A 24,764-nucleotide genomic window follows, 5' to 3' on the forward strand; every position below is an offset into this window, starting at 1 on the left:
GGCTTTTCTCAATAACTTCGTTGTTTTCTAAGCCATTGTCTTAAAAATTAATATTTGTTAGTTTTGTATACCTGTAAATCACTGTACCATATACCTGTACCTGTACCTGTATATAGCTGTCTTATAATTTTATGATGAAATGCATTGCTACAGGCTGAGCTTGTAGGCGAACTTTAGACTTTTTAGACCCTTGCAAGGGTATACAAAATTTGTCGCGGACAAAGTTAACCCCGGTTTCCTTCTCCTCCCAAACGAACAAAGATTCATATTTTACATGAATTTTGGCAACTTTATTCACATCATTTCACACACACTTTTTTTAAAAAAATTAAATTACTTATTGTTTGTTGTTGTTGTTAATGGTATATTTTATTTTAATTAGATTAAACCAGGAATTTTTTTTCTACAATTTTTGCAAAATTTTCTTAATTAAAATTAACGCGATAAATGAATTATTTTTTCTTATTCTTTTCCATTACTTTTCGGGCGAAACATAAACCTCATACTAAATTAGAGTAGAGAATTCTTAAAAAATAAATAAATTGAAGAAAATAAATGGGAAATTATTGGGTTTTTTTGGTTAGAGGTTTGTTTGGAACTTTCGTTTTCGAACGATGCGACTTTGGCCTCGGATTTGCGCAAACCAATGTGGCATCGCTGCTCGCTATGGAGGATGCCGATTTCTGTGGATTTAGCTTTTGTTGTTGCTTCTCTAGCTGCATGGCTCGCAATTTTCGTTCGGAACAACAATGTCGCAATGCGATCAAGAAGCACTCGAAATTTTGACTATATTTCTGCAAATGTTCGGCATAATGTTTGCTGGTTACTTGTTTTTGATGTCGTACATAGATATCGATTATCTCTTGGGCATGAAATAGACATTGACAGGCACAGGTGAGTGTATTCTTTAAAGTCATTATCTGTTGCTTTTTCCTTATTGTCATTTGCAGATAGCGGGCGCAGACCATTTCAAAACGACGCTGACCCTTACGAAATTCATCAAATAGTTCATTATATTTTGCTTTAAGTTCTTCATTCTCACATTGAAGATTCTTTAACGCACTTTCCTTCTTGGCCAATTGTCGGCGACTTTGACGATGCGAAGCGGCCAACTCATCATAACTGAAATTATGGGAAAATGCAATATGAATATGAAATCGAATATATTCATCGATATTTGTTACTCTTACCGCTGTTGCATCAGCAATGGACTTATGGACTCGTAGAGATCACCACATAATTTAACAGGTGAACCAACACCAAATAGACCAGCTTCAGCCATTTCATGCTCATCCGATAAGGAGCAATTATCGTTGCCGTTGCGTAGCAATTGAACTAAACGATTATTTCGTTGTTTTTCGGTATCCAATGAGAAATTCAATTCATTTATGCGTTCCGTTTGACGTTCGAGCGTTAGACGCAATTTGAATTCCTCTTGCTGATCCTCATAAAGGGTATGCTCTAGTTCACTAACCTGATGGAGAATTTGTTCAACAATCTGTTGATATGGTTGTCGTCGATGGACCAATTTTTCTGCTGCAGTTGCCAAATTAGCCGATTGGACTTCCTCCTCGTCGTTATCGTCGGAGCAAGATTGATCCACGGATGAGCAATTTGATGATTTGTCATAGGATGACTTTTCACTACTCTTTGAGGGTTTCTTTTTGCTAGTAGACTTAAAACGTTCACTAACACTTCGAGCTAAAGCGCTAAAGTTCATCCTTCTTCTTCTTCTTCTGCTTTTTGTTGGTGGTGTTGATGATGTTGTTTTGTTGTTATTGGTGCCCTCGTCGTGTTTATCTCCTTAGTGTAAGGCTGCCTTCTTCTGTTCTTCTTCTGTAACTGCTGCTACTGCTACTGCTGCTGCTACTGCTCCTGCTCCTGCCGACTGTCGTCTGATTTCTCTTACTTTGTTTCTTGTTTTATTTGATTCGTGTGTGTTTGTGTGTTTGTCAGGTTTGACTTACCCTGCCTACTAACGGAATACTTTTCCATATGGTTTTGCGTAACTTTTTAAATTGGTTTTCAGTTTTAACACCTTCTGCCTTCTTGGGCACTCAATCAAAGTTGTCTCTTACGCTTCTACGTCTTAGTCGTGCGTAAATTGCCATTAGCCAAAAAGGGTTTGTTTGCCACACTTGAGGGTACACTTATTGCATTTTTATGGGCAAAACTTTGACAAGGTTTTTTTTTTTTTGTGTTTCAGCCATCTTTCTCTCTCTCTCTGTCTCCCTTTCTTCTCTCGTTTTTTTTCAGGTACGTTGTACTGTGTTGCATATGTCCTTGATTAAGGTAGGACATGGAGCATGGATTTTACTTGATTGAGGTAATTTTTGGGCAGGGGATTGACAAATTTTAAAATGAGAATGAACAAACGTAAAAGTTAGGTTTCTTTTGCATGTAAGTGAAACATAGAAGGTTTAAGTGTATAACACCAAAAACATTTGGGGAATAAGTTATGTGAATCTATCTTAATTAAGTAGCAAGATTATTGTCTAAAGTTAAACCATTAAAGATTTCTTTTAAAATCAGCTTTTTTAAAGCGAAGTTCTGTAATTTTTAGTTTCAATAAGTTTATAGGGCAAGTCATCGGGGCGTATATGTTATATTTTTCATAATATTAGAGCTTTTCTTACAGAATTTTCACTTGCAACGTCACGAATTTCACATTCGTTAGGCCAAATGGCTTATTGTTATTTTTTCAATCTCAATCATTTAGAAAACCTCTGCGAGATATTGTTAGCTTTCATTCAAAGAGATCGACAGTAATATAGGCCACTGTTCTATTTCGTTTAGACGAAATCATAGTAACAAAAGCTTCATATTTATTCTATTGGCAAAGTAGTTCATTCAATTATACTTAGTATATGTTAGTTACTAGGCCCATGCTTATTTATTTGCACTATATATTTCTAGCTAAAGAAATCTTATCTCTATTATGTTGATAAAGTTTCCCCACACTCCTAAAAACGAATGGGAGAAAGATAATACTAATAATTAACTGCATTTCCTGGGTTATTTTTTTCAATCTAAACAAATCGTAAATCTAATGAGAATCAACAAATAAATCTTCTTCTTCTATATTTTTTTTCTATACTATATCCTCTATACTATATCTTCTATACTCTTATGCTTTGACCACAAAACTAGTTAAGCTATTATCCTATAAAGGGACATCTGATCCTTAAACTTTTTAGACTTTAAATTGTTTTCCGTTTTAGTTGAAAATGTTCTCAGCTTTTGGGGTTTTTCTTGTAAGTTATGAATCGTTTCCATTTCTAAAAAATTAAGAAGACTTAAAGCACTTTCAATACCAGCTCTAATAGACCAACAAAATATATATTTCTTATATATAAATTGTTGATATATAAAATCCTGACAACGCATTCAAATTTTCAACAATTTTTAACTTTAACTTAGTAGGAAGTCAGAGGAAAACATGTTACAAACATCTCAATAAATTTTAACTATCCTCTGAGTAGAGTATGATAAGCCACTTTGTTTTCGCTCTCTCTCTCTCTCTCTCTTTCTCTTTGGTCTGTTGCTCTCTTTCTATCTGTTTTAAACAAAAGTATTCTCTTTCCTCTTAAACTTAACAGGCTTTTTTTCTGTGTTTTCTTCTTTTTTTTTTTTTTTTTGCCTTGGTGTGTTTTTGTTTTGTTTTGTTGAGACCAGCTGAGCTCGTTTCAGTTACCGCGACAGTAAAGCTTTGACACTGCTGGCAGTTGGGCGCGTTTTACAAAGAAGATTGTAACTGGAGAGAAATCGAGAGAGAGAGATATCCTCTTTTATACAAATAATAATCGTTATAATAATAATAAAAAAAAAGTTCATAAAAAACCAACAAATCAAATTCAATGTCACGGCTAATTGCTGGAGCCCGCGGCCTTTTCCGTCGCCATCCATTCGTTAGCAATAGCATCATCTATGGAAGTCTTTATGTGGGTGCAGAATATTCACAGCAATTCGTAACCAAGCAATGGTTAGCGGTGAGTTCTCTAGAGACACTGTCAAAGAGAGAGAGGCTGTGAGGGGGACGTGTTGTGTTGTGTGGAAGAGAATGAGATTTCCTAATGAGATTTATGTGTTATGTCTATGTATGTCTTTCTATCTCTTTCTCCTTTGTATTCTGTGTTTTCCAGTTGCCACAAGAGCGTGAGGATATTGATTATGCCACCATTGGAAGATATGCTGTAATGGGTACCGCTGCCTATGCCCCATCATTATACATTTGGTTTGTTCTCTCTGCATATATTCACTTTTACTCTGCCCTCTGCCCACCCTTCTGCTACTACTACTACTGCTACTACTAGTATGCTATATTCCCCATTAAAAAAAAGGGCCATTCAATTAACTCATTTCATTTTGTCGCATCGAGTGTCTGTCTGCCTGCCTGCATTCATTCATTCATTCATTCATTCATTCATTCAATTGTCTCCATGTCTGTGGCATGTTTCGGTTTCTTGATTATTTTGTTTACCCATAGTAAAAGCTTTCTCCATTTAGCACGTGTCCACCACACTCTCTCTCTCTCTCTCTCTTTTTCTTTTTTCTCTCTCTTTCTCCCTTTCTCTTTCTGTTTCCATTTTAACCGTTTCTCTTTAGAGAAGATATTTACTTATATAGAGCACCCAAAATGAACATCAAAGAGCACGATAAAAAGCTTTTAAAGCAAAAGCTTAAAGCACACTACGCACCAGCTATAAGAATTTTAAGTGGGGTATATATGTGCACGACCATGTAAGCTAAATAAACCCAAATACAAAACTGCAACAAAAAAAAAAATATGTGAATGTAAGTGAATAAGAGCACCAAAGGATCAAAAGGATCCAGAAAGATCAGAACACACAGAACAGAACAGAACAGAACAACACAACAAATATGGATACAACTAACCAAAGATATACCTAAATATATACATACTCACACCTTTACAAACATATCCACACACCCTGCAAACATACACACACACACCCACACACACACATACACTTTATGCTTGTTTCGCACACTAAATTTAAAAACAGATTTTCTTTTACCTTTAATTTCGTTTTAATAAAAAACATTATACATACTTAGGTATAAATGGTTGGATCGCACATTTCCGGGAACTACGAAAACAATTATTGTTAAAAAATTGGTTCTCGATCAATTTCTATTAACGCCATATCTATTGACTGTTTTCTATGCAGGTGAGTTAAAAATTTTCTTCTTATTGGGTATTTGTTTTATGAAAATAATGAAACACTCCATTTGATAGATTTATTTGACTTTGCTTAATCATTATCAAAATGTTTTGCTATAAACTGTTCATACCTTTACAGAGGGTATCATAAAATTTATCAATGTCTTACTTCTTGTCTGTCTGTTTCTAAGCGAACAAATTTCTCAGTTATTGAGAGCGTCATAAGAAATTTTTGTCTTTGAAATTGTTGTCGAATGAAACTCTATAACATTTAGAAATTCTTTAGCCATACCTGCCTTACGTATTAGAGAGAGATATAGCTATATGTCTGAAAGAGATAGCACTTTTATGTTTAGCTAATAAAAGTAGTAGGCAGTCTAATAATAGTTTATTATATTTTGTCACTTGCAATCGCCTTGATTTGAGTCTCAAGCTTAATGACTTGAGTTAGCGGTTAAAGGTCATGTCCAACTAACAAAGAGACGTGAGTTTTAAAGGGTATTAATTTACCTATGATTTCTTCTTCTTTACACACTTCTAGTTTCATTAGGTCTTTTAGTTGGGTGGCTTGTTCTGAAACTGCAACTTACAGCTTAGTTGTAGTTTTAACTAACATAAAAATTAATATAATTAAAGGTCAATCAGGTGAAAATTTAATAGAAATTATGTATTTGATGCTGATGACTGAGACTCTGACTGAAATGAATGATTTTTATAAATTATAAATAAGGTAAAAAATTAGGTTATTAACTAATTAGAAATTGTCTGATGCTGCATATAAAGACTTAATTATTGTGAAATTGTAAGGCTTAAAGAAAATGCACCTAAATCGAAAGTGATTGAAGAGCATTTAAAGTAAGATAGTGAACTTATGTTAATCTACATACTTTTGGGTATTAACTATAAGCCAACGATTGGTTATTTTGGTTTTACTTTCTTTTGTTTTTTTGCAGGCATGTCCATCATGGAAGGCTCTGATGATATATTTTTGGAATTGCGTGAAAAGTTTATGCCAACTTTTGTGAGGTCATGCATTTTTTGGCTACCAGCTCAGGCATTGAATTTTTCTCTAGTTGCACCAAGATTTCGTGTTATCTATATGGGTGTCTGTGGCTTAATTTGGGTTAATATTATGTGCTGGATTAAACGACAACGTCTGACAACGTCATCAACGACGGCGACGACGTCGATGACAACGAAAACCGCAAATAATGAGACAATAGAGGAGACCAAAATCCAAACTGCATGAGATGATAATGATAATGTTGTTGATGATAATGATGATGTTCCAATATAGACTTAGTCATATATATTTGATAGAGTTGAGAATAAATACTGTGAATACATATAAAGCTATATACATATATAGATATATATATATATCTATGTGTCTGTGTGTAGATAGATAGTTGATTTATTTAACCTGTACATCAGTGCGTATGATTGATGTTGTTCTAAAAGGAAACTCATCAATTACTACTTATGTTTGTATGTGTGTGTGTGTGCAGTATTTGAGTTATTTGTCTGCCTGTGTAAACGTGTTTAATTGTGTGCGTGTGTGCGTAAATGTTTTCATCAATATTTGGTACACAAACAACAACAACAACATTTGCCGAAAAACCCTGAACTGAACTCAACTGAAGATGGTAACTATTGTTGTTTGAATATAAAGAAAAGCAGAGGCCGGAAAAATGCCTTAATGTATTTAGCTTCATAGCAAACTGTAAATGGTAGGAGAAACCAGTAGAATGCCATACAAATAGAGTGAGAGAGAGATAGAGAAAGCGTCTAGAGATGGTACACACACACACACACATACACACACATATGATTTACTCGAAACTATGCATCAAATTAACGATTCATTGAATTTCACCAATTAAAATCATCATTCACAATTACAAAGATCCCTAATGAAATTCTATAGTTACTTTGAATTCATTAGGTTACCCAAGGCAAAGGTATCAAATGTGTGTAATAGTGATAGATGGAATTTTCACTTTGTTCAAATATTATCTTCAGAATATTATGTTTCCATTGGGCTTAAAATTTGTAGTCATTTGTTGATTATGTCACCGAGATCAGGCAACTAATTAGTTGGCTAAAATGTATAACAAAACTTTGAACTATTCTAGTTTTGATGCTAGACTTAGTTTTAAAAATTATTTCCAAACATAAATCATTAACAATTTTGCTGTATACCTGACATTTTTTTTAATTTCAATCGGTTTAGGTTTAGACCTTCAAATTTTAATCCATTTCTAATCTGTCTGCAAGTCCTAACTAAAATCAAACAAACAAATATTTGTTAATGATTCTTTGGTTACGAGTATATTAATCAAACAAGTTGGAGGTCAATCTTGTGAAGAACATTATTTCAAAGGCAATAAGATCGAAATCTAGATATATTAAACAGAAATCTACCTAAATTAAATTAAGAACTAACTAACTAATCTAAATTAAGAGACATTGCAATGTTTTTTTTTTGTTTGTTAAATTTTAATTATTTTCAATTCATAAGAATTATGTTTTTGTAAATTAATATCAATAGTATTTTAAAAGGTTTATGCTTAGAATTGATGTCTAAATAACCATAGATTAAGAATTAAGAATAGTACAAAAAAAGGTCAGTTATTACCATATTTTTGGTCTATGTAAGGGATAGATTATAATTGTATATCTTTACACCATAAAGTAGTTCATTTATTTCATTTAATTCTTATCAGACCTTAAAATGTATAAGATGATATAACTGACTGCTAAGGGTTTTTGACCTTATAAACTTCTATGGTTCACATTATATATACTTTTAGATATTTTTGGTAATTTTCTCATCTCTAGCTGATGCTGTATTGCCCATCCTTAACTAATCTCTATTCCCCCTCTTGGCTCGTGCTAAACTAATTAGACATTGCGTGTTCCACAGCCTGTCCTCTTCTCTAATTCCCTTATAGCCACTGCCTCCCTTTCTCTCACTTTTACTCTCTCTTTCTCTCTCTCTCTATCTATCTTTAGGTCTAGGTCTTACTTGTATGCTATCTCACTCTCATACGCATTAGTCGTCTTGTTGTGTCTGTTTAACTTATTGCTGTCTATTTAAATTGCAATTTGTCAATATGCCGTGTGTGTAGCATTTACCGCACATACGCCCAAAAACGAGAAACGCCTTTCTCCCCACAATTTGTCCCCCTTCTCTCTCCCTCTCTCTCTCTCTCATTATCCCCTCTTGGTCCACCCACAATTAAACTTCTTGTACAGTCATTAACAGCACATAACATTTTTGGGGGGGAGCAGGGAAGAGAGGAGGCCACACAAGGCTAGGGCAATGAGCCAGCCTCTTCTTCTCTTGACCAGACTAAAAATGCTAAAACTTGGCAGACTTTTTCCCCGTTTCGCTTCATATCGCATCTCATCTACTCCCACTCCTGGACGTGGTCCCTGGTCCTAGTCCTACTCCCACTTCTACTTCTATTTCTATGTACTTCCACTTTGACTTTGACAGTCCAGCGTTGAGGAAAAAAAAACCTTGGTTCGTTCGCTTATTTTACTTCTCTGTGTTTTTTTTTTCTTCTTCTTATTTTCATTTTTTTTTTTTTTTTATTTACATCCGCTTGTTTGTTCAAAGCGGAAAATTAATTCCATCTTGGCTTGTTTCCGTTTATCTTGGAAAAAGTATTTCGTCGTCTTTTCGCTTTGTGCTGGCGCGCCGTGAGGTACTTGCTTTACTTTTTATTTAATTTTTTTTTTCTCATTTTTTTTTTTTGTATTTTTATTATTTTTGTTAGGGTGCTGACCAGCTGAAAACTGCCTTCATCGTTTGTTACCCTCTAGGGGAATATGCAGTGGAAGGGTATATTAGGCACTTGTAGATTTTGACCCTTGGAAAGGTTTTTTTTTTTGAATCTCACTTAATAGGAAAGGAAATTTTCTCTTTTTTATGGGGTATTTGAAAGTCGTTGCTCTGACTTAATATGTATTTTTTTTTTTATTATTTTTATTAGGTTCCTGACCAACTCAGAGGCTGCCTATTTGCCATGGAGGAGATGCTCGAACAGCGCCTAGTTCCAGGAGTCAAATGCTGCCCCCATTTTTATACTCTCTTGCCACTTTAGTTGAAATTCTATTCTATAAATATTTCATATGGTTAACCAACATGTGGGTACAGAATAATGCTGAATATCAGTTATTTTTAGAGTTTTTATTTTGATTTTTGCTTCAGAAAATAACTTTTTATTTGAAAATCAAAATTAATAATTTCATTGTGGTTGGCTTATCAGTTAATTAGAATTTAATACTAGTTAATTGCTTGGACAATCTTTTTGGTTTATCACAGAAAATGTCACTATTTTATGATGGTATTTTTAAAAGTATTTGTGTTGAGTTTTGCTTTAATTTTGCTGACAATTGAAAAATAGGAAAAAAAAAAAAATGAAACAAATTAAAAACACAACTTTGCAGTATATATTTCCAATTTAGTGTTGTTTTTATGTGTATTTTTGTTTTATTTTGCTTTAGAGAATTCACGTAGACAGAGCATTTAATTTTCAACTTGAAGTTTTCCCGTGTCACTTTGCTGTGTTAACTTTTCTTTTCCCTCGCTTATGTATTTTGTTTTGGTTTGTTTTGCTTTCCCGTTTGTGTTTGCCTTTGCTACTCCAGGATACAGGGGGCGGGGGCGCTTGCGGGGCGTAGCGGCGTCATTGAAGAAGGACGCAAGAGGACTCGGGATACTCCGCCGACTTCCTGTCTCTATTCTGGCGTGAAACTAGCGCGTCGCCCACACGTACATTAAATTAAAAATTAATTTACAAAAATAAACAGAGTTATGGTTAGGATGAGATAGAGACCAAGAGAGAGAGGGAGAGCGGGAGAGAGGGGCGGGGAAATAGAGAGAGAGTGGCGAAAGCGACGATCCACAAGACCACGCCGCGCCATCGACCATCAGGACCGACAGTGGCCATAAGAAGCTAATACTAATGCTGCTTCATTTGATTCAATTACCGGAAGCTCGCACAGCATTCTCGCCGACTTTCGTTTCAATGTTTATCTTTGGACATGGCCACGGCTAGGGACATGGATATGGGCCATGTTGTAATTAAGTATCGCCCCCGTTCTGTCCCACCCTACTCCCACACAAATCGTTCTCAGAGTCACCCCCCGCCACAGCAGAGTAGAACAAATAGAAAATGGCGAATAAACGAGAAATTAATCAACGTTGAGTTTGGTCTTCGACTTTTCGTTGATTTCGATTTGGTTCGAATGTCATGATAGCTGGGCCAACTGACTGACTAGCTGGCTGGCTGACTGACTGTATGCGGCAAAAAGTGTTTGGTAAATATGCTGCAATGTGTCGGTTTTAGCTTAGAGATGGCGACGATATAAAGAACCTAACTCCCTTACTGTGCGTGTAAAAGTATCCAAGTAACTTGTTATCCATTGATTGATAGCATTTGAATTCACATAATCGCAGAAAAAACGAAGACTTTTTAGCTTATTCAAATATTGGCTGAGAGTGAAGGGCGTCAGCTAGAGAGAGAGAGAGAGGCGACTTTTTATGATGTTTTTGATGTGTCCCTATTTTTGTGTCCCTCATTTTTTTGGTTCGTAATGGTCTAAATCTAGGAACTTTGATGAGATCTTATTTCAACTTTATTTCTGCAATTTAGAATCTTTCACATAATCTAGAAAATATATTGTTTTCCTTTTGATGTGCTTCAGAATCAATCGACTTTGTAGTCCACAAAAATATAGACGATCATTGCACTAGCAATTATTTGACTTATAAGTAAATCTAATCGTAATTATAAAATAGTAAGACGTTTCAGGACTAGCAAAAACAAAATCGACGTATAGAAAATATCTATTAGCATATCTCAAGTTCACTTTTCTGATCTTGACTTTGATCTTTTAACTGACTTTTACTGAGTAACGAATTCAAAATGAAATAGAGATTGCTAGCTAGGAACCTTTTTGCCTGCTTTATTGGAAATAGACCTTTTTATGTTTATTATTTCACATATTATCTCAGTTTGTCACCATAATGAAAATGTTTGCTCAGTTTTTTTTTTGATGAGTCCAGCTTACTCATACGGACCTGCATTATATTTTTAAAATACCCAGGACATTTCTACTTTTCATTCTCTCTCCCGCTCTCTCTCTCTTCTCTCCCTCTCTCTTTCTCTTCGCTGTGTGGCGTTTCCATGCTCAACCAAGATTCCATCTCATTCTCACTTGATTCTCGGAAAGGGACGTCCTGGCGCGGCACATTTGTTCGGCGGCATGTGAAAATTGATTGCTGTTGTTCCATAGCTGCGGGATATGGCCAAAGTTTTTAAGTTCCCAATGTACCCGTCAGCCGCTTCTACTATACACCATCACCCCGCCGCCCCGACCAATGCTTTCTCACTCTGTTGTTGTTGTTGTTCTTGTTTGGGCGCTGAAAAGCTGAAAACAATGCGCATTTTGCTCGCGGGTCTCCGTCGCCTTGGACTGAGTTTTTACTTCTTCCTTCCACCAAAAAATACAAAATATATGTATACATACATACATATATACATATATATGTATGTATATGTATGTATATTTTCTTTTTCGATTTTTTTTTTCATTTTTCGTTGTATTATTAAGAAAGTTTTATATTTTTTTGTCGGTTTGTGAAGCTACTGAGTTTGTTCGTTCGTTGGGTGTTGTTTTTTTTTTTTTGGTTTTTTTTTTATTTTTTATTTTGAGTATATTTACATTTGGCAGTTGGCTGCGTTAAGCGGCTTGTGTTGCCATGGACCAAGTGGGTGAGGAAAGGCGACTCGACTTTGGAGGCGTGGGGCCTCTTGGTCAGCAAAAACTTGATGCTGCTGCTGCTGTTGCTGCTGGTGCTGAAATTTTTAATACTCTGTTACCTTGTCCGTGCAGACAATTTGATGCCAATGGGAATATGAGAGATTTTTTTTTTTTTCTTCCTGGTTTTCGTTTTTGTTTTTTTTTTTTGTATTTTTTATACAATTTTTGTTTTTCATTTTTCTTGTTGTTTTTTTTTTTTGGTTCGGTGTTTGGGTTCTTCTCTCATGTAGCTTTATAATTAAAGAAAGACGAGGCGAACCGAAAACGAAAAACAAAAGAATAATAACAAAATAAGAGCCTGACAACGGTTGGTATGAGATTGAGACCTGAGTGTATGAGTATGTGTGCCTGTGTGTGTGTGTGTGTGCCTGTGTGTGTGTGTGTGTGTGTGTGTGTGTGTGCAGATATGTGCTGGTCTTAAAGGTAGGTACTATAGAAGTTCTTTCACATGATGTAAAATACAGCATACACAAAAAACATACCTACATACATATATATGTATGAAATATATGCTAGTGCATTTAATTAGTGAAATTAATTATCCGGCTTGACAGTAAATTAAATTAACAGAAAGTCGAGGCAGAGCAAATGGAATGGAATTTGTTGGCGGCTCGAGGTCAAGATTAGGAAGCAGGAAAACGACAAGCAGGTCAAAAACCAATAATTTCATTTTTAAACTTAAACAAGTTGAGAATTACAATTAGATGAAGCATTCTGATATATTATTCAATGGGGCACCGGAGGGAATCCACTTTTTCCTTCTCTCTTGATTTTTAAGCTAAACTAAGTAATAATAAATCAAGTTTTATCCAAGTCGACTTCAAGCAAAAAAGTGGACAACTTTGATTTTAGAGGAAGATTGAAATACATTTTAAAAGAATTATAAAACATACTTTATAATGACCTCAAAATGATAAAAGAAAGGGACCAAAAAATTTAATGAAATCATAATTTTTTGTAAGATATTTTACCTAATGAATCAGTTGAGTAAGACGCATCAATAAATCATTAAAGAATTAACAATAAGTCAAAGCGGGACTTTTCTTGTTTTTCTTTTTCTTCTTGTTGTGCAATAATTGAATCTAATTATTTACCTATAGATCTTTTATTTTCCATGTTAAAGGTTTTGCTTGATATAGTTTAAGAATTATAAAGAATTTTTGTATCAAAGCAGAAAACTTTCAATGGTTTTCATCTTTACTTTAATTGAAATATTTGTAGTAATGTCCACTCCCTCTGGCACTTCCATTTGTTTTACACCACCTTTTCCTATTCTGATGAAGGTGGCCAAAAGCTGTCGCATCAAAATGAGCCACATAAATAATTCTCATTTTCATTTCAAATTTTCCCAAGAACCCTTTCCAATTTTACGATTAGCAACTGTTACACTTGGACTCACACACAGACACACACATATACACACACACACAAGTAAAATAACTTTGCACACGCATAGAGTTAAAGGAAATTTGTGCATTAAACAATAGTTACAATTGTGAGGAAAATCACATAAATCATACGCCCAGTTGTACACGAAAGCCCCTCAGTTTGGGGCGTTAATTGTAAATAAATAACATATTAAAATTTCCAGTCAATAAGTTTAAGCCGTAATTAAAAGTAATAATGTGAAGGAGAATGTTTGGAAATTGTTGGACCAGCAGCAGCCAGCAGCAAGTAGCAAGCAGCGAGAGATAGAGATGAAGCCGAGATGGAGAGAAGCAGAAGCTAAAGCACAGTACCTGCTGGCAGGATGCTTTGCCTCGTCGTCCTTCGACTTCTTGTCGTTGCCAATGGCAGGCAGACGGCGTAAACTTTTGCCAGAAAAGGTCAATTAAACTGCATTAAGTTTAATAACTTTTTGTGCTGGAAACTGTTTACGAAATGTCTGCAGCATCGAAGGGCAGTCTATGGCTTACGGAAGCAGTTGAAGGAGCAGCAGGCGAACGACTACAGGGAGTAAGAGAAATTGGCAGAAGGATCAGCCTTGGCGAGCGGATTATGTAGAAAACATACACACATACAAGCAAAATACCTATATAAAATTTATATATATGTAAATTGACTAGTGATGACAGCATTATAATAATCTTGGCAATAGATTGGGGAAAAATAATAACTAATAATCCAAATTATTAAATCAAATCATTAATTTGAAATGAAACTTTGAAAGCAGTTGCCATTTATCTGTGTAAACTACAGAAACTGAGTGGTTAATGTAGTTTAGTTGCAGCGTGTCACGCGTGTCATGCGTCTCATCACTAAGGCTCAGACACATTACTTATATGTACATATTATACTTATAAGAAGCGAAACAAGGTGGAACAACATATTGTGCGGCAGGCCACACGCAGCGTCAACAACAACACCTGTTTATGGTTTTTTTGGTACAACAAAAATTTACAACTGCCAGGACGAAGGATGTGCACACACACACACACACGCGCCCGAACACATATGAGCGAGAAAGAGAGAGAAAGATAGAGAGAAAGCGTGAGAGTAAGCAAGGTAGGGGGAGGCCAAAAGTTTTCGTAGCCAACTAATTTTTCCTGTCAAATGCACAGACGACAACACAAGGAGACGCCACAGGACGACGCGACGACTACGACGGCGACGTCGTCTTGGCTGCCCAAAAAAGAAACACAAAAAAAAAAACCAAAGGACAAAAATGGCTAACAAAAAAATGTGTTTTTTTTTTTTTTTTTTGGAAGCTGAAGGTGAAATTAAATGTAAGCAGCATAAAAGGATATATACAGGATATGCGTGTGTTTACGCTTGATTATGCGTTTGCATGCAGCACAGCCAAGCCAAAAGTCAAACACCAGACAAACTTCTACCCCCAACCCTCCGCGGCAGACAGCCACCACCGCTTACCCCTAAAAAAAAAAAGGACCTTCATTCTGCTAGCCCACCTCACCACCGATGGCAGATCTCCACCTTTTGGCTACCTTTTTATTATTTTTGATGCGTAATATTTACATGGATGGGTTTTTGTGTATATACCCTTTAGTCTCAAAACACATATGGCAGATGGGTATGTTGGGCAAGAAACTAACGTGACAAACTTGTCTTAGTCCTAAGTCAGCTCTGAAAAATGTGTAGTTCCCTGAACTCTAATAAGCAAAAAGCAAATTTGAAAGAGATTAACTCACTTCTAGTCACCACTTTTTATTGCCAATCGCTTCTATTCATCTTTGTTTACCTTAATTCAACACTTTTCACCTGTATTCTGATCTATTGTCTTATTTTAATCTCTATTAAATTAGTTTGGATTACTTTTTGTCATCTTTCAGCAGCTTGAATTCTTATTATTCACCTCTATTAACCATCATCTCTCTAGTCTCTAGTCACCACTTTTATTGCTAATCACTTCTATTCACCTTTATTTACCCTAATTCAACAGATTTCGTTTTTATTTATCTTTACTAACCTTTATAATTCTATATATCCCCATTTTTAACTCCATTTAATCACTTTTGTTTACCTCCTTTCACCTTCAATCGGCTTGAGTCTTTCTTATTCACCTCTATTCACCTTTATCTTTATTTTGCTTCTATTTACCTCTGCTCACGTTTTGTTCCACCTTTTTACCATAACTAGCTCAATTCATCTTCATTACCCATAATGTACCATAATTCACCACGATTTCCCTCTATTCTCGCCTCAATTTACCTTCCTCGATCTCAATTTACCCTTCTTTGTTATCTTAACCTACTTCTTAGCATGTCTGAATAGACAAAAATCGCTAAAAAAGCAAAAGAACTAAATAATCAAACTAGTTTCGTAGTAAGATAGGGTATCAAAAGACTCGGCATAACTCTTACTTTAGTTGGACTCTGATTTTTTTGTGTGTTGGGATTTTCCTTGGGTTTGACAGCAGCAGGTGTGTGCTGTTTGTTTGCCTCGGCAAGTTGAAACATTTGATGGCATTTTATGCTGCCTGCAGATCAGCGAAAAAATACAAAAAAAAAAAAAAAGAAACGCTGAATACAGGTGTGCGTGCCATAAAAGTTATATTAAGACTAGGGTAAGACGACAACAACCACGGGATGGGTAGGGGGAAAGCAAAGGCACAGAAGGCATTTTCAGGCATTGAAAACCACAATGCGTGTTGTAATTTGATTGCTTTCATGCCGAGTCAGTTGTTTGAATTGTTTAGATAACCCAGCACATTAAGTTTGGGCCCATAACACGGCATCCGTTATCCGTTAATTAATCGCTCATATTCTCATATGTTTATATCTGTATATATTTGCTTTTTTGTTTTTACATATTATTTATGTAATCAACTAAAAGTTGTATGTAAATACCAAAAAAAAAAAAAAAAAAGGAAAAGAAGAAAACTTCAAAGATTTTTATCGGCACCTAATCATCAAGGATACCAAACAATTCCAGAATGCACAGAAATATTTGTATAATATCACAATAGATCGAAATTGAAGCGATCACATAATCATCCTCATCATATTGATTCGAATGCTTGCCGCCGATTATCATTTGTATATCAATTACGAGGACGAAGGAAAATATCATTATGGCTGCACACGTGATAATCAAAAGGAGTACGCGATTAGAAAAGAAAATAAAAAGTATTCCAGTGACCACTAGACCAAAAAGAGCCACTAAAACCAATGGCCAGCACGTTGTAAAGTCACATGGGGCGAACGCTGCAAACAGGGCCAGTAGGATGCAAAGAAGTGCCGTAACACCGACTGCATAAAGTATCTATAAAAATAAAGATGATAAATTAAATTATGCAAATGCATTTCTTGAATTAAGTTTTCAAATTTTACCAATCGCGGTGCATAATGTATACAAATATAGCTTATAATGATGGATTCGGCACTGGTGAATATAATTAGAAGTATATAGTTGCATGGCGGTTTACGAAATAGAAAAACGCAATAGCACATCATGACTAGGATGACGAAGGTAATGGAAAAGGCCACTATGGGAAGCCACCAGTTTTCTTTTAACCAATTGCCCCAGTTTTCAATAAATACAAACAAGCTGGTCACAGCGGCAGTAAAGCACATTTGAAACTACATAGAAGAGAAGAGAAGAGAGGTATGTATGTATGTATGTATGTATGTATGTATGTGTGATGAACCAATCCGTTTAATACTTACTGTCACCAGCATGCATACTTTAGAAACAAAATGACGTCTTGTTTTCGGATCATCGAAACCATTTTGATAGGTTATATCATTACCAGGATTCCGCGAACAGGGACAACGCATTTTAACGGCCTTTTTATGATGTACCAAAAATTTATTATATTTAAGAATTATTTCTGTGTGTATGTGTGTGTGTGCAGCTATATAATTTGGTTTGAATTTTTCAGTGCACAGTTTCGAATTGATATTAAAAGCAAATGAATGAAAATGTGATATGAGTTTTGCCTCTCCACCCTATACAGCAATTTCGAAATACTCTATGATATGATGATTCAGAATATTAGACATAATATTTTTAGTTCAGTGTGGGGGGGTGCGGTTATCGCTTTAAGCATAACTTTGCTTCATACATTTTGCCTCCATCTCCTTTTGCATCTCATCCACACACACATTTTAATTTGTTAATTACTTAAGCTTTCAGACGCTAAAGCTAGATAACTGTGTATATAAAACAGTAAATTTATATACCAAATTCATGCATATAGCTACAAAGACCAAGCAGCAGAGTAATCAGCATATACAGCTACCCCTCCACCCAAACCACCCTCTGTCTCCTACACTTTTCGATGTCAGTTTGTGTGTGTGTGTGTGTGCATAAAAAAGTAATGCAGGCCTGAATGAGAGAGGGGGAGCGCCTTGCCATGTGTGATGGCATAGCGATGGGCTAAGAGTGAGGGACGAGAGGTGGTGGGACATCAGAAACATATTAGCAGGCAGTCAAGTTAAGAAACAAGCGAAGGAAATAACGCAGACTTACGCATAGTTTGTGTAAATAACAGGAGCGTTTCAACTGCAAAGAGGTTAGATGTATTTTATTTTCAAAACTAAATCATAGAAACTCAATTCAATGCTAAAAGTGTGGGGTAAAAATATTTATTAGATATTTCTCTTATTTATTAAAGCCGCTGAAAACTATTCTGCAAGAGAAAAGTGAAAAAATCTTCAACAATTTTATACTTACTATAAAAACCTTAAAGTCAATTCTCATACTTTATATAATTTGCTTCTTAGTTTATACATAGCCCAAGAGCTTTTAACAAACCTTTAAGAAACTACAAATTAGATAATAATTTTGAATTTTTTAGATAAATATTTTCCATAATTTTTAAGCGTTATTTGCTTAATCTTTTATAGATTTTTTGTCTTTGTAAAACTAGCATTGAATTTTTGGCGCTTTTTATTTATATATTTAAAATGTGATTGGGCAGTGATTGGAAATTACAGCCAATCATCTTACTAGCTATAGCTACTAGGCTTTAAACTAGGAACTTTCTATTTAAGTTGAACTAAAATGCTAAAAAGGTTTTAGAAAAATAAGGTCTTATCAGTAATATCAATATCAAAAATAAGGTCCTATCAGTAATATCAAAAATTATATTATTATATTAGAGATAAAGCAATGTCATAAGGGTAGGGTAGAATAAGTCCTTTAGTTTAAATTCTATAATTTGTACAGGGGATAAAATTGCTCAGACAAGTAGACGTGTTCAACCCCATGAAATATTTTATGTCCTTGATCAGCGTGAAATGCCGAGTCGATATAAGCTACTGGAATGGAACTTGGGTTTTCAGCTTTTTATTACTTACATTAATGAGATCAAGTTTGATAATTTGGCGGATCGCGCCCATTTGTCGACTGAAAAGCCTTCTTTAGTGAGAAATAATATCTTACAATTAGTAGAAATATTGAAAAGTCTTACAAAGTAGGCTATGTCAGGCATTTCTTATAATGTGAAAAAATCTTATGAAATACAAAAATTTTTATAAAAATTAAACTTATTCGGGAAAATTTATTAAAGGATATAAAGGATTTTTAAAAAAAGAAGAGTATATGAACTTTGATGCAGACAAAGATGGCTTCTTCTCTTCATAGTAGATATTTAAACTTAGTCCCACTTAGCATTATATGAAAATTTCTTATGATATGAATTTCTTTTCTGATTGAATTCTAAAATTCTTATTCTGGTTGTTAATTGTTAAGAAATATATAGATCCTCTGTTATTCTCTTGATGAGTGGATTTTTGTCAGTATTAACTTCTTTTTGAGTGTTTTTTTTAGAAATCGTGTAGTTTTATGATTTAATCGCGCGTAAGTCTTTTTGGAGTCGTATTTTGATTATATTCGATTCTATTTCGAGTCGTATATTAATCAAGATTAATAATAATTGGTCTTAATCAACAGTGAAATTAAAATAGAATCATTCAAATAATATTCTAAATGCTGAGTGGACGTAAAGATATGGTAATATTGGCCAAAATTTGGGTACTTTATGTCGTTTTATTATAATATTTATGTGATATCTGATGATCCTCTTGAACTTGCATTGAATAATTTTCAAAAACTTATCGATTGTGATGGGGGGGAAAATGGCAAGTGTAGTGCGCTACTGTATCAATGGATACACTCGTTTCTTAGTCTCATGCTTCTTCAGTGAAATGCACCATAAGCGCTTAATGAGTATAAATGAGCTTGATTGCATATTCCAAGGCGACCGCCTCGTATGTTTCGCTTTTGTATGCATGTGTAAATGTGTATGGGGTGTCTATGTGTGTGTGTGTGTGTGTGCATGTGCATGTGTGTGCTTTTTTAATAGCCTGCATATGGCGTTGTAAAAGTTTTCATTACACAAACAGCTACATCAGCAGCAGCAACATCAGCTACCAACTTATTGGCCTGACTTTTAAGCGCAGTTAACACATGCAGGCAGCCAAATTGAATACAGTTGCTCGTAAAATGCTTAAGCACCTGCAAAAAGTTAAAAAAAACCAAAAAAAACACATACACACTCAGATATTCACATAGAGGCGGAAGGACGACAAGGACCTTACACGAACGACTACACTTAACGCTAATTTGGCGTTTCATCGTCGAATGATTTTTGTCGAGAGAGAGAGAGGAAAAAAAAGTGAAAAAGTTTCCTTCAATTTGTTTTTTTTTTTTGTTATTTTGTTGGGTTTTGGTTAGGCGCATAGTTATAAGCCCCCGATATATATTCTTAGCCGTTCTCTCTTTCTCTCTCTCTCTCTCTCTCTCTCACTGTCGCGCTTTCTCTTTTTTGCTTGTTACGTCTCAGCTCTGTTAAAATTTCATCTGCGGTTGATTTTGATTGTGAAAGGATTTGCCAAATTGCTGTTTGCAACGGTGCGGCAAAAAATCAAAGGGATTTTCCAATACCAAATACATTCATGTGGCAGAGTCGATCTCTTCAGTATGTGTTTGTATGAGTATGAGTATGTGTGTGCGTGTGTGTGTGTGTGGTTGAGTTTTGTGGTTCCATGCCGCACAACGGCACCACCCACTGCCACCCCCCCTCGTACCCCTTTTTTCTTGCCACCCATTTCAATGCGTTTAAACAACAGTTTAACAGCAGTTTGCCAGCCTTTTGTTATTGGTGAGGCTTTTGCTTTTGCCTTTTCTGCATTTTGCCAACTCTCTTCCTCTTCCTCTTGCTCTCTTCCCCTGGCTGACTTCCTTGCTTGCTGGCTGGCGTCCCTATCGTCCCTCACCCACTTTGTTAGTGCTTTCTCTCGATTTATGGAAATTGTGCAATATTTTTCGGGTAGGCAAAACGATTTTTCTTTTTGCTTTTTTTTCCTTTTGTGGGGATTTTTTTCTTGTCTCTTGCTTTTTTTTTTCTGTCCTTGTCTTTTCTTTATTTTTGTGCTTGCTTGAATGGGCTTTTGTTTTGTTTGATTCTTTTTTTTTTTTGTAACTCTTTCTTTCTTTTTTCATATTGTTGCTGCCTAAATTTTAGGCTTAGCAATTTTCATATGTGTGTGTGTATATGTGTGTGGAATTTATTTTATAATTTTCCAAGTGTGAAAAACTCTTGTGTTTCATTTTGTTGGTTTTTTCTTCTTTTTTTTTTTAGGAAAATATGGTAATCGAATTGAGGTTTTATGAAAAATAATCGAATATTGTTATAAAAGAATTGGCTCAGATTGTATGCAGCAGCTTAGATTGCCAGTTTTAACCAAGAACAATCAGCAATCAGACAGAATCAACGGGACACTCCCAGTTACTTGGCGTTTCATGGACATAAAAAGTTAATGAGAATTCGAGACAGATTCCAATGATGTAGAAAACTTTGGGATTAACATTTCAAGAAGAAATTCATGACTCACAAATGAAAGATTCGGCAAACAATGAGCCTATTGAATAAAACTGTGTGGATGGGTGTATGCACTTCTTCTTCCATTCCAGAATGTGAAATAGTAGCCTAGACACTCACTTTGCATAACGGACAGATAATTACCAGAATGAGTTGCATGCAACGTTTTGTGGTGCAACTGACCAAACTTCAGCATGTACTTTTCATTGTAGTCCTCCCGATTGCTTTCGATGCTGCGCACTCGAACTTACAACATTTTCAAGGGTCATTAGGATACTAAAACCTCTAATTAGAGTTTAAATGATTGCCAATTTTCAATTAACGAAAAGAATAGTGAAATCTTTAAAATCATGAGCTTGATTTTTACCAATATCAAAAAACTTTTAAGTAATCTTCAACTAAATTAAATTATTCTTATTGTAATGTGTTGAATCATGTGGAAATGTATTTTACTTTTTGCCTTTTTGGTTGTCGTTTGCATTTAAGTAAAATATATAAGATATATATATACCTATGAGCGACATTCGATTATTGCCTTTTTCACATGTATGTATGTATGTATATCTAATATTCAATATAATTTGGAATTTGTTGCCACAAAATTGCTTGTTATATTGGCTAATTTAATTGTTTTGCTTTTGGCGCATGGACATGGAAATTCCTTTGCTTTGGCATTTTAAAAAATTTATTTTATGCAATCTCTATTTAATTTCTCATTATTTTAATGTAGATTCTACAAGCAGCAGCAGCAGCAGAAGAGAGAGAGAGAGAGAGGGAGAGAATAGTGTGGTTTTTTTTTATCATCTTCTATTATTTGGCCAGCATGGCGTATACTTAATAAGCTGCATTTCTCTCTGTCACCCTTCCTGCCTGTTTGCCTCTCTCTCTCTCTCTTTCTATCCCTATCTTTAGTGCTCCTGCTCTCCTCTTTCTCTCAACGTTCTCTCCCTCTTTGTTGTTTTGCACTTTATTAAATATGCTTTTAGTTTGGCTCTAGTAAGAGCCATAGAGACAAAAAGAGAGAGAGAAGTGGAAGAGCCAGAGAAATTTCCTTCCCCCTTTCCTCAGTACACGCCCATTTTGTGCTGCCAAAGGCAGTTTTTAGTTATTAATTTTTAATGCGCCCGCATTTCATATAATTATTATGCCAGGGCTTGAACCAAAAGCACGAGAGAAAGTCAGCTCTAGAAATATTTGCCAGTCTAAGTTATTTATTTGGCCTTTGGCAAAAATAAAACTACAACAACAAAAACATTAAAAAAAAAAAAAGAAATGTTTTGCAAAAATTAAACAGCAAGTTATTGGCTGATATCACATTATACCATTATTCACAAAACCGGGCGTATTCAGGCTGGAAAAAAAGGAATACTAATCTTCACAAGATGCCTGTTCCTTTGTATAATAGAAAAAAATTTCATTTAGGATATCCCGAAGTCGTTCAATATCAACTACTTTATTTATTTTGTGGCACAAAGTCAAAGGAGTTATTGATAAACAACTGCAGAGAAAGAATAAGAAAGATGGGCCCGCGCTTTTCGTCTTTATATCCGGAAGACGCACTAACCGGAGACCGTTTCATATAAGTTCGTATTGGGACCAACCACTCACTCATCGAACTTAAGTCGCTAATGTATGTAAGTGTAAAAGATAATTGCTTAAATGTTGATTAAATAATTTTTCAAAAAATTCAACTATTTTTTATCGATTATGGTTAACGGATCACTCAGTTTCACAGCATTAAATTATTTCTCTACACAGTTTTCTATCTTTTTGCTTTATGCTTATTTTTCTTCTATATATACATACATATACTTTTCCTCTCTCATCGTTTTCGTATGCCCAGCGGCCTCGAAAAGTCAAAGACGTTATTAATTTAAGCAGTCAGGAAGGGGTGAGGCGGAGAAGAGCTGGAGAAGAGCAGCTGCTTTCATTTAACTTTGTCCATTTTTTTTTTGCTATATTTTCCTTTTTTTTCCTCTTTTTTTTTTTTTTTTTTTGTATTCTTTCGTTCATTTCTGTTGCTACTTTACACACAGAGTTGCACCATTAGTTGGACCATTGAGCGCTTTGTGTTGGCTTTCAATAAAAATTTCCATTAAAATGGCCTTCACTTTGCCTCCTCGCATAAAATGCGTATGCATATTGGCCAACTTGCAACTTGCAACTTGCGGCTGCCGTTTGCCGTTTGCCTCCTGCCATTGGCGCTGCCTCGGCATTTTAGGTTTTTGGTAACTCTGGGCAGTAAATTTTAACTACTGGCAAGCATTTGGCCCTCCTTCTCCTTCTCCATTACCATCACCATCACCATCGCCATCGCCATCGACATCTCTCTGACTCCACGTACTCTAACCCGCAGTTAGACAGATAAATGGCGGCTAGTTTTGCGTTTGCATGGCTAATGGAAATTTGCATTCAGTTGGCGGCATTGGGCACCAAATGCCCTAAGAAACAAAAAAAAAAATAATAAAAAGCCCAGCACAGGCTCAACGATCGGTGAGTGGCCTGTAAGGCAACTACTTTTATGGCCATTCCTCTCTATCGATTGTAGAACTATAGATATCATATTCTCATATTTTATAAATATTTTTAAAGATTTTTAACAAAGTTTTTGTAAATATATCTTTATGAAGCAATTTAGAAAAACGTTAAGATTACTGATCTTGGACTTCCAAGTCTTAAGCCCTATTTATGTATATATATTTCAAAGTTTTTATAAATAAGATTATTGTCAGAAAAAGTTAAGATTACTAATCTTGGATTTCGATGGTTTATTCCAAATCTTAAGCTCTACTTTTTTATGTACATATATTTCAAATTTTTATTGTCCCTAAATTGAGAAGATTATTATGTAGTTGACTTTCTATTTGTTCTTTCAATTTGCTTTCTGAACTCTTAAGATTCTGTATTATTGACTTTCTGAATTGTAGAATTCCATTCTAATATCTATTATGAACAATATCTTGCTTTGTTTTCAAAATATGCTCAGATTTATATTCAAATGCCTTTGCAAGAGAAAAGGACTTAGGATAAGATAGCAAAATTTATATTCACAGTAAATTAGAAACCAAAAATGTGCCAACAGCTTTTAATTTGTTTATAATTTCGAGTCATTTCAATACTTAAGAAGTCTTCTAGGAGCTTAATTCTTAAAAAGAAATCTTTAAACGATCATTAGAAAAATTTAATTTATATTAATTTACGTTGACAAAATATAAAATTTTCAGTTTCGAAAAGTAGTAAAGTATTCAAGTATTTTAGGTCTTGGCAAGCCTTGCATTCGAAAATAAGGTTCCTTTCCAGGTGGAATATGAAATTTTAATTGATTGTAGGGTTCTATATTGTTCGTCTAAGCTGAATGTGTGAAATTTTGTTCATATTTTTCATTTCGAGTGGCTACATTTTGGCAGTTGCCAGGCGAAAACGATGCGATATTGACTGTTGTGTGTATCTGGCCAT

At 34.9% G+C, this 24,764-nt stretch overlaps 3 protein-coding genes across 5 annotated transcripts; 1 reads left to right on the forward strand and 2 right to left on the reverse strand.

Annotated features, from left to right (window-relative positions):
* Positions 1-444: 444 nt before the first annotated feature.
* LOC6645733 lies at positions 445-1,953 on the reverse strand. The gene is made up of 2 exons (XM_023177659.2): positions 1,191-1,953; positions 445-1,122 (listed from the first exon to the last, which is right to left on the reverse strand). The coding sequence occupies exons 1-2, from the start codon at positions 1,718-1,720 to the stop codon at positions 564-566; spliced, it is 1,089 nt and encodes a 362-aa protein (XP_023033427.1). The 5' UTR covers positions 1,721-1,953; the 3' UTR covers positions 445-563.
* Positions 1,954-3,708: 1,755 nt separating this feature from the next.
* LOC6645734 (mpv17-like protein) lies at positions 3,709-6,541 on the forward strand. Of its 3 annotated transcripts, none has more exons than XM_002068422.4 (4): positions 3,709-3,989; positions 4,143-4,234; positions 5,080-5,192; positions 6,139-6,541. In XM_002068422.4, the coding sequence occupies exons 1-4, from the start codon at positions 3,858-3,860 to the stop codon at positions 6,432-6,434; spliced, it is 633 nt and encodes a 210-aa protein (XP_002068458.2). In that variant the 5' UTR covers positions 3,709-3,857; the 3' UTR covers positions 6,435-6,541. The 3 variants fall into 3 exon arrangements, with proteins under 3 accessions (XP_002068458.2, XP_023033422.1, XP_023033421.1); XM_023177653.2 differs by lacking the exon at positions 3,709-3,989 and adding an exon at positions 4,606-4,794 and having other exon boundaries at positions 4,194-4,234; XM_023177654.2 differs by lacking the exons at positions 5,080-5,192; positions 6,139-6,541 and adding an exon at positions 4,606-4,786.
* A 9,817-nt stretch (positions 6,542-16,358) lies between these two features.
* Positions 16,359-17,414, reverse strand: LOC6645735 (protein lifeguard 1). The gene is made up of 3 exons (XM_002068423.4): positions 17,149-17,414; positions 16,813-17,061; positions 16,359-16,744 (listed from the first exon to the last, which is right to left on the reverse strand). Exons 1-3 carry the CDS (start codon positions 17,257-17,259, stop codon positions 16,385-16,387), a joined length of 720 nt encoding a protein of 239 aa, XP_002068459.3. The 5' UTR covers positions 17,260-17,414; the 3' UTR covers positions 16,359-16,384.
* Between the last annotated feature and the right edge of the window lie 7,350 nt (positions 17,415-24,764).

This window comes from Drosophila willistoni (assembly GCF_018902025.1).
Source record: "Drosophila willistoni isolate 14030-0811.24 chromosome XR unlocalized genomic scaffold, UCI_dwil_1.1 Seg8, whole genome shotgun sequence".
In the NCBI taxonomy this organism is placed as follows: domain Eukaryota; kingdom Metazoa; phylum Arthropoda; class Insecta; order Diptera; family Drosophilidae; genus Drosophila; species Drosophila willistoni.